Genomic DNA, 10,629 nt, shown 5'->3' on the forward strand with positions numbered 1-10,629 from the left:
TATTGTGTGATTTTTCTCACTGAAGAGTAGGGTGTCTATCTTCGGTTTAAACCAGCATCTGCTGTTCTTTCCTACACAGGATTCAAATAGACTAATTAAATCTTGGCTTTTGTTTACACCAAAGGGAGGATGCGGAACATTTGCTACATTTTCTTCCAATTTATAAAAACTTGTCCAAAGTAGTGTGTTATAGTTTGGGCACCAAAACATGAAAATGATGTTCAAACCTTGGGAATGTATAAAAATTCACCGGATGTCAGAGTTTGAGGTTACATTTCTGAGACAACTTGTATGAACTTAACATGGATTCCCTTCCGTATAGGAGTGACTTAATTTTTTTTTTAAACATGAAACAGAGAGGTAGGAGTGGAGATGGGGGACCCTTGACAAAGATCATAGCGTCTTCTCTAGCCACATGCAAGGTCCCAGAGGACTGGAGAGTAGCTAATGTTGTTTCTTTTTTTAAGAAGGTAAGTAGAGAGAATCCAATGATAAGCCGTGTGCCTCATTTCAGTGGCAGGGAGACAATTCTTCAGACTAAAATTTCTTCCCATTTGGAAAAAAATTGATTAATTAGGGACAGCCAACATAGCTTTCTACCACGGCATATAGTGTATTATAACTTGATATAGGTTTTTTGAGGAGGTAACAAAGATGATTGATGAGGGTAGGGCAGTGGATGTTGTCTACATGGACTTTAGTAAGACATTTGATAATGTCCCCCATGGTACGTTGATCCAGAAGATTATGATGCACAGGTTTAAGTGACTTGGTTGTATGGATTTGAAACTGTCTTACTAAAGTCAGAGGGTTGTGGTGGAAGGACAATATTCATCTGTGACGAGTAAGTTTGCAGATGACACCAAGTGGGATATAGAGCAGCTGCCAAAATTTGTTAGAGAAATGGCAGATGGAATTTAATCCGATCAAGTGTGAGGTGTTGCACTTTAGTAGGTGAAATGTAAGGAGTGAATATATAATTCATGGCATGACCCTTAACAGCATTGATGTACAGAGGGATATTGGCGTCCATGTCCATAACCTCCTGAAAGTGGCAACACTAGTAGATAGAGTGGTAAAAAAAGCATATATGTTTGCTTCTGAACGTCTTGGCTTTTACACTCCTGACCATAAGAATCGAATCAGGAAGTCCTGATGCAACTTTATAGGGTTTTGGTTAGGTCGCATTTAGCGTACTGTGTGCAGTTCTAGTTTCCCCAGTACAGGAAGATGTGGAGGCTCTGGAAAGGGTGCAAAGAAGGTTTACTAGGATGATGCTTAGTTTAGGGGGCATTAGCTAAAGGAAGAGGTTGGGCCGACTTGGATTTTTTTTTCTCTGGAATGCCAGAAGATGCAGGGAGACCTCATAGAATTATATAAAATCATGAGAGGCATAGATGGGGTAGTCAGTCGGAATATTTTTCCCTGGATGGAAAGAACAAGCTTATCAACACCTCTACTTCCTTAGAGGATTGAGGAGATTCAGTATGTTGACAAGTACTCTCTTGATCTTATGGAGCTTCATTGTAGAGATTATATTGATTGATTGCATCATGGCATAGTTTGGCAACTCAATCACCCAGGAATAAAGAAGATTACAAAATGTGGTGGACACTGCCATCAATGATACTGACTTCCCCACCATCGAATTATGTGCAGGCAGATAAGAGTTGGTCTTGGCATCATGTGTGGTGGACATTGTGGGATGAAGGGACTGTTCTTGTGCTGCAGTGTTTGATGTACTACGTGTGATTTGTGACTGTGAACTGATAACAGTGCATAATTTGCAATTTTGAATGCCCCACTCTGAAAAGGGCATTATATTCTTGCATTATATTCATTACATAGATTCACAAAGATATCAAGGCAGGGTGACTATAGTTACAAGAAAGATCTGAGGTTTGGGTGTTAGTCCACTGGAGCCAGTTTATGCATAGGCATGGAAAATTCAATTACTTTCATTGCAAGTTTAGAGATACAGCGCGGAAACAGGCCCTTCGGCCCACCGGGTCCACACCGACCAGCGATCCCCGCATATTAACACTATCCTACATACACTAGAACAATCGTTACATTTACCAAGCCAATTAACCTACATATCTGTACGTCTTTGAAGTGTGGGAGGAAACGGAAGATTTCGGAGAAACCCACGCAGGTCACGGGGAGAACGTACAAACTCCGTACAGACAGCACCCGTAGTCAAGATGGAACATGGGTCTCCGGGCGCCGTATTCGCTGTAAGGCAGCAACTCTACCGCTGCGCCACTGTGCTGCCCAAGTATCATAAAAGATTACGTTCTCTGGTCAATAGAGCAAAGAGTTCTGTTTTTCAATTTGATAAATAAAAGACGGCTGAGATTGGTTGAGATGATTAAATCTTTTAGTAGCAGATTAATGAAATATTTGATTAAAGCAGAAGGTACATTGCAAGTGAGGCCACGGAAGTAGTTCTGAATTATTCTAACAAGAAGCTCATAAGGTGTGGTGCAATGGCATTATTTTGTCCTTCCATTGGCTTCTTTATAGGGTTCTACAACAACAGAATAAATGGTAGGCACGATGAATGAAGTTGTAGGAATAAAAAAAGTCACTGCACACCAAAAATTACATTTAGTATTCAGTCAGCAGCAAAACCTAGATGGTAGCAAAATATTTCAAGGGTTTTGTGTTTTATTCTTCAATTTAAAAAAAAATCTCATTCGGGGTTACAAGGATCTAATACCACACTATGAAGAAGTAATGTTTTTTCTCTAAATGTATATATGAAAGATTTATTCAGTTTTAAAAAGACAAAACAAGTTGCAAAAACAAAGTATTTTCACATTTGGTTCATTTTCACTTCAAGAAACTGAACAACTGGGTGGCTATTTTAGAAAAAACAGAATCTGACAAACAGTGGGAGATGAATAATCATTAATTTCCTTTGGGAAGTGCTGGTTGAGAAAGAAATTTTGAGCACAGAACCAAGAGATCTTCAAGCTCTTCTTCAAATAAAACCATGGTATCTCTAACATACGCCTGAACTGCCAGAATGTACAATGGGGGTTATCGTAATCAAAAGATGGCACTTCACTTCAGCAGCACTTCCTTAGTAACATATTTTCAACAGTAGCCGAGAATGTGACCAGTAGATTTTCAAATTAATGTCTGCTGCATCAAAATGAACAATATTACCAATTATACTTACTGGTAATCACAGAAAAGTATAACCTATAGTTAGGTTATGTCCCTGAAGCAACCAGTCCAGCTGGACCTTGCCCAATAGTTTGCCCACCCAAGGCAGTTTCCAGTGGTTTGAATCCAAGCTCATCGACTGGAATTCCGAATGCAGTAAGTTTTGCTTCATATGTTCGCAGCAAGTCATTGTGAGCCTGTACAACAAGCAGAATGTCAATCTTTTATACAGTATTACTTAGAAAATAAATGCTTTTGGCTTTCCCACTGAAATCATGCATGTTTAAATATGCTCAACAATATGAAAAAATGACAAATTGACAGAGTTGTATGCATGTGCAGGCACCTCAAAGCATGTTATATTTGACAAAATAATAACAACTATTTTAAAATGTAACAATTGCTACATAAGCAATTCTACAGCTACTTTAATTTCAGTGGAAGTCAACTGATGGTGTGAGATTAATAATCTTTATGTTGTATTGATAGTGCTGTTTGAGACAGCAAAGTTAGGTATTATATCAGGAGAAATTCCTTCTTTTCATATTATAGTATGGAATTGGCAGTGAGTAAAATTTCTAGTTTTAGATAAATGATCATTGACATGCTGAGATAAATGCAATTGTTGAACATGGTGTTACCTTTAATTTATACCTTACCTTACAAACCCGAGCCAGTTCATACTGCAAATCCTTGATTACATTGTTCTTGGAATCCAGAACATCCTGAGAAAGAACCAAACAGGTGAAGTAGCCTGACATAAGTTTCAAAAGCTGAAAAAGCGACGATAAATATCAACAAAGATGTTTCAGTCACAAAATAACCAGCATCTACATAAATATCCATTATCCATGAAATCCACTTGTTCATAAGGGACAATAAGAGCTAAACTTAAGGTAAGTTAGCTAATCATGACGAGTGTTTTAGGTTTTCTTGCTTCACATATCCCCATACACAGTCCAAGTAACACTGCCCAGGGTGTTGTCTGCCTTATAATTTCTATCTTAGCCGACTGTTCCTTAAGATGCATTTTCCAATTCACCTACTTCTTCAAATACCTAACCTGAATGTACGCCATTGGCACAAACAGTATTTAATTTCTCGGCAATCTTTATTTACTTGCAGGATGTCGATTGAACGGTTCTAAGCAAACTGTGCACACTTAATGTCCACCTGATGGACATTTCTATTTCTGGTTGTGGGAGGATAAGATTTTGTCTTAATAAGAAAAAAGATACATAATGCACTAAGATATAACTTATTTAATAAATGCATACATGTCTTTCTTTCAAGTTGAAACGACATTGCTTCTGTTGTTTCTACATTTCTTAATACACAAAAGAGCACAAAAGACTATTATCCCTTTGTCAAGTATCTATCCTGCCATCCATCCATTTTTACTTCCTGCCTTTCTTTATATCTTAACACCTTTTTATTCTCAATCTTACCAAGTACAGAAACAAGGTCACTAAGTTGAAACATATACTCAGTTTTTCTTTCCACAGATGCTGCGTGACCTGATGGGTGTTATCAGCATTTTCTATTTCCATTTCAGATTTATAGCATTTGCAATTTTTTGCTTTAATATGATATTAATATGTTGACATCTCACAAAGACTTTTCCTTACTTAGTTTAGTTTTTTAGTTTAGAGATACAGTGCGGAAACAGCCCCTTTGGCCCACCGAGTCCGCACCGACCACGATCCCCGCACATTAACACTACCCTACACACAATAGGGACAATTTTACATTTACACCAAGCTAATTAACCTACAAACCTGTGCGTCTTTGGAGTGTGGGAGGAAACCGAAGATCTCGGGGAAAGTCCACGCGATCACAGAGAGAACGTACAAACTCCGTATAGACAGCATCCATAGTCAGGATCGAACACCAAGTCTCTGGCGCTGTAAGGCAGTAGCTCTACCACTGCGCCGCTGCGCCACTATGCCGCTTTTATCCTCCATTTATTCATGTGCGGCACGGTGGCGCAGCGGTAGAGTTGCTGCCTTACAGCGCCAGAGACCCGGGTTCGATCCCGACTATGGGTACTGTCTGTACGGAGTTTATGTTCTCCCCGTGACTGCGTGGGTTTTCTCCGAGATCTTTGATTTCCTCCCACACTCCAAACTCGTATAGGTTTGTAGGTTAATTGGCTTGGTATAAATGTAAATTGTCCCTAATGTGTGTTGGGTAGTGTTAATGTGCGGGGATCGCTGGTTGGCGTGGACTCAGAAGGACCTCTTTCCATGATGTATCTGCAAACTAAACTAAACTAGCATTGTTCATTTTCCCGAATACCGAAGTAAATGAGAGAGATTAGTAGTACCTCTAGCTTGCGAGTGATCATAGTGAGCGCAGTTGGGTCCAGATTGGAGGCAACGAGGACTTCATTCAGTTGTGCTTCTTTCTTTTCCAAGCAGTCGGAAAGGACACAAAGTTTCTGCTCGAGGATTGCATTCTTCAAACCCGTCTTTTGCTGAACTTCCTGAATTGCTTTCTCAAATTTGTTGTACAGCTGATCCCGCTCATTTTGAACCTCAACAAAACATATTAAAACAGAATAAGGGTATAAATTCTGGGAGATATGCATTAACATGCCAATAATGTTGACAATAAGCCAGCATAATGAATAAGTGAATGGATAACGGAGAGAATTAGAAAATGACCATGTTTTTAATGTAAAAAATGTATTTTTCCCTTGTTTGAATTGATTTGTTCTCTATAAAAATCAAATTATCTGGTACTGTAGGTGTTGTATTCAGCACCTGTATGGTTCCATTGTACTCTCGTATGGTATGATTTGACTAGACAGCAAGTAAAACTATTTTTCCGCTATATCCGAGTACACATGACAATAATAAACGAATACCACTCTGGCTTTTAAGAGGCTTTTAGATTGGCACATTAATATGCAGGAGTTTGGATCACATGCAGGCAGAGGAGATTAGTTTAATTTGGCACACGGCTGGTGCATATATTGTTATTACCAATAACAATAATCTTTAAATTCACCTTTCACTTCAATCAGACTGACAATGGGAATCTGCTTGGGTATAGCATTAAAACAAAACTCAAAACTAACTTCAGGACTGAACTCAACCTAAGCCAAGGATTTATAATGTTGTTGAATCCCAAACCAAACTCAAATAGATTAACTTATCAAGCTCAGGTTGGATAGCCAGGTGCTAAATAAAGTACTGAATATAAAGCATAAATTCTGGCTGATATGCATTAACCGCATTTATTTTATAAAATACATTCATGAAAGGACTCCAGGCTGAGGACTTTTATAATTCTTTTACTGCCAGACTCCAATCCCAATATATATAATTGGAACCCTTCAGACTCGGGTTGATTTACTAAACTCTAATTTGTTCTGCTGGGGTTAAGAGGAATAAATGAATAAATAGAGTAAGTAAGGGGAGTGGAGAATTTGAGGCGGTTGATGCCCCACCAGCAGTTAGAAATGAAAAGGTCTAATGAAGGTAGAGGGCCAGCCGGGGGTCCAAGAGGAGGGGTTCCACTGGGGACGGGAGAAGGGGTCATCACTGGGTGGTGAGGACTCCTTCCCATGGAAAAAGGCCCGGAAACGGAGGCGACGGAAGAAGAGCTCCAAATCGTGGCGGACCCAGAACTCGTTGATGTGGGGGCGGAGGGGAACAAAGGTGAGGCCTCTGCTGAGGACAGACCGTTCAGTATCGGAAAGGGGGAGGTCAGGGGGGATGGTGAACACCCGGCAAGTGCGGGGGTTGGAGTCGGATGAAGGCAGGCGAGCAGAAGGTGGCCGAGGCGATGTCTGGTGACGGGATGGTCGGTTTTCAGCGAGGAGGGGGGCATGTGGACCATTGCATGGGACGGGAGTAGCTAGGGCCACCTGGCTAAAGGGGGAAGGGGAAGACCCAGTAGAACCCCTATTGAGGTTCTCTGTAGGAGGGGGGGGGGGAGCAGTAGGACCCAGTGGAGTCAAACCACTTGCTGTGGGACTCTGCCTCGTGAGGACTGTGGGCCCGGCGCTGAGTCTGAGACTCAGCTGAGTCTAAGGCGACGGCTGCGGCCCACTGATGGGCGGTGGAGTGACGAGGGTCGGCAGTGTCGCTGGTGGCGGCCTGTGGGTGACTGGAGTCTGGGTCTGTGGGCCTTTTTTCCTTCAGAATAACCATGAGCTACTTGGACCAGGACCTGGAGGAGGTTCGCGGAACTTAAATTCTTGTTCATGTGCTGTGGTACTGGTATTTGCACGACAGCCATTGCCACTGCAATTTCCCACAACAGGATATCTGATTGGTATCAAATTATAATGGTTGTCAAAGTATACTGTGGAAGGTGGACGATCTCCAAAAATGAGTGGAGAAATTGCATATGGAGTTTAATCCAAGGAAGTGTGGGGTGTTACACTTTGGAAGGTTTAATGTAATGGGAAATTATACAATTAATGGCAAGACCCCAACAGCAAGGACGTATAAAGAGATTTTGGGTTCAAGTCATATGTTGAAAGACTGGAGCGAGACTGTCATATGTTGAAAGACTGGAGCGGCTAGGCTTGCATACACTGGAATTTAGAAGGATGAGAGGAGATCTTATCGAAACGTATAAGATTATTAAGGGGTTGGACACGTTAGAGGCAGGAAACATGTTCCCAATGTCGGGGGAGTCCAGAACAAGGGGCCACAGTTTAAGAATAAGGGGTAGGCCATTTAGAACTGAGATGAGGAAAAACTTTTTCAGTCACAGAGTTGTGAATCTGTGGAATTCTCTGAATGCATTCAAGAGAGAGCTAGATAGAGCTCTTAAAGATAGCGGAGACAGGGGGTATGGGGAGAAGGCAGGAACGGGGTACTAATTGAGAATGATCAGCCATGATCACATTGAATGGCAGTGCTGGCTCGAAGGGCCGAATGGCCCTCCTCCTGCACCTATTGTCTATTGTCTATAAGTCCATAGCTCCATTAATGTTTCAAGACAAGTAGGTAGAGTGGCAAAGAAGGCATATGGTTATGCTTGTCTTCATTGTACAGCGCACTGAGTACAAGAGTCAGAATGTCTTAATTTTGGTTAGGACACATTTGGAATATTGCATGCATTTCTCGTCAAAGGATGTGGAGGCTTAGGAGAGGATGCGTAAGAGGTTGACCAGAATGATGTCTGGATTAAATGGTATTAGCTATAAGATAGAAGTTGGACAGACTTGGATTGTTTTCTCTGAAATGCCAGAGGTTGAGGGCAGATCTAATAGATGTATATAAAAAGTATGAGGCATTGATGGGATACACAGTCAGAATTTTTTTTCCCCCATGGTGGAAATCTCAAAGACTAGGAGAGCATAGCTTTATGGTGAGAGGGGCAAAGTTAAAGGAGATGCGCAGGGTAAGTGTTCATTTATTTTTACCCAGAAGGTCGTGGGGGCCTGGAACATACTGCTAGGGTTGATGATGGAGGCAGATGCTTAAGAGACCTTTAGAGAGACAAATGGATATGCAGGCAATGGAGGGATATGGACCATGTGCAGGCAGATGAGATTAGTTTATTTTAGCACCATGTTGATCTTTAATCAAATATGACAACAAAGGTATTTTTAAGGTTTCTCTTCTGGTATGCAAGGCTCTTGCTGTGCTTCAGTTATTAGCCACATTTCAATAACTAATTTTACAGTAACCAACCTTGCAAAAACGCTGCTCCAGTACTTCATGTTCCCACCTGAACTGCTTCATCTCTTTGTCCATCATTTTAAGCTTCGCTCTAGCTCGCTGGAAAAAAAGAAAATCCAATTGATTGACCTGTTAATCCAATTGATTGACATTTTTCCTTTGAGAGACCAACCAGGGCTCAGATATTTTAGTAACAGGGCAAGTGTTTCATTGACAGGTCTGCACAATTTTTCAACCACAAGATGGCGCTGTATGACTTCAGGATATGTCTGATATAATCCAACCATAACTGAGAAATGGAGGAAACTGCTCAGCCATCCAATCATTTGTTTCTACTTGAAGCAATTAATGCTCAAATGTTTTTGAAACATGGCACTAATAAAATAGATTGGTATTTTAAGTAAAAATAATGAACTATTTCTATAAAGTAAACACCTGCTCCAGTCAAATACCCAAGTGCCACAACTGCAAAGTGCCCATAACCTGGAACTTTTATAACGCCCAATTCACAAATCATTTTCAGCACATCCATTTTCAAATAGGGACCCAGGGTACAATAAGAAGATTAGTGAATAGAGGGAGTTGTTGAGGCAATACTATAACAGCATTTAAGACACTTGGACAGGTAAGTGGATAAGAAAGGTTTTAGAGGTATATAGGCCAAACACAGGCAAATGGAACTGGCATCTTAGTTGGCAGGGGCAAGTTGGGCCTTTTTCCATGCTGTATATCTCTAGTGCCAGTCTAACTATATTGTCATCACCAGGTTCTGTACCACTAAGGTCATGAGGGTCACTAGAAGCTCAGGACAAATCAAATAAACACCATGTTTGCACCATGCACCTCAGAGGAGATAGAATTTTTTCTAAGTGGCTCACCTCTTAGTCTCCATCCAAAAGGTGGGAAAACACCAGGAGAAGACAAGTAATTATCCAAAGTCAGAGTTGTGATGTCAGAATCTTGAAACTCTTTACACAACAGCTTTGAGGGAATATATTTTCCACTCAGACTTCACTCTCTCATTGCCCACCACCATATTATTAGTGTGGCCACAATAGTCAATAAATATCAGTCTTGCGGATAAAACCCACAACAATCCGCAGAAAATAAACGCTGGCACTGTGATCTTATACACATATACACTTGGAATCCTTCCAAGAATGTTACAATTAATAGCATGTTCCGTTATCGACTGGTAAAATTATAAATTGAAAATTAGGAAAGACACTGAAGATAATTCTATATTTGTTTTTGATGTGATATTTATGTTTATAGATACTGTGATAATGGGCGGTAGACACAAAATGCTGGAGTAACGACAGGCAGCATCTCTGGAGAGAAGGAATGGGTGACGTTTCGGGTCGAGACCCCTCCCCTTCTTCAGACTCCGCTCCACTGTGATAATGGGCTATGGATTTAGTACAGCAGCATGAGAAATATTAAATTACATTACATTATAACGGAAATCAGCATATAGACCAAAGAAAATTAATATTGGTTTAAAAAGTATTGGTATCATAAACAAAATTGCACTACTAAATCAGTAAGCACAAAAAAGTGACCATCCGGTGTACAAACTGCCTAGTTATCAAGATACTTACTGTAAGAAAAGATTTATCCTGTTCATAGTTGGCCAAAAGTTTAGTAAGTCTTGCAACCTCTGCCCGTGCTTTCTCCAAAGGCTCTGTCAGACGCTTGTTCTGAAAACGAAGATCTGCCATTTCATTCTCCATTCGTTCTTCTTTTGCTTTCATTTCTTCCACTTGTTCCTGAGGAATTACAGCAAAATCTGACGATCATGACTCACCAA

The 10,629-nt window shown here is 40.6% G+C and overlaps 1 protein-coding gene across 2 annotated transcripts in view; it reads right to left on the bottom strand.

Annotated features, from left to right (window-relative positions):
• Positions 1-2,332: 2,332 nt before the first annotated feature.
• drc4 (dynein regulatory complex subunit 4) overlaps positions 2,333-10,629 on the bottom strand; it is a 33,314-nt gene continuing 25,017 nt past the window's right edge. Inside the window, exons 7-12 of one of the 2 annotated variants that reach the window (XM_078400832.1) lie at positions 10,421-10,588; positions 8,832-8,918; positions 5,501-5,710; positions 3,834-3,899; positions 3,188-3,371; positions 2,336-2,530 (exon numbers count right to left, since the gene is read on the bottom strand). In XM_078400832.1, the coding sequence (XP_078256958.1) occupies positions 3,222-3,371; positions 3,834-3,899; positions 5,501-5,710; positions 8,832-8,918; positions 10,421-10,588 (681 nt within the window). In that variant the 3' untranslated portion in view covers positions 2,336-2,530; positions 3,188-3,221. Of the gene's footprint in view, positions 3,372-3,833; positions 3,900-5,500; positions 5,711-8,831; positions 8,919-10,420; positions 10,589-10,629 lie in introns of both variants that reach the window. The other variant, XM_078400831.1, reaches the window with a different exon arrangement.

The sequence above is a fragment of the Rhinoraja longicauda genome, chromosome 6, assembly GCF_053455715.1.
Source record: "Rhinoraja longicauda isolate Sanriku21f chromosome 6, sRhiLon1.1, whole genome shotgun sequence".
NCBI classification, from domain to species: domain Eukaryota; kingdom Metazoa; phylum Chordata; class Chondrichthyes; order Rajiformes; family Arhynchobatidae; genus Rhinoraja; species Rhinoraja longicauda.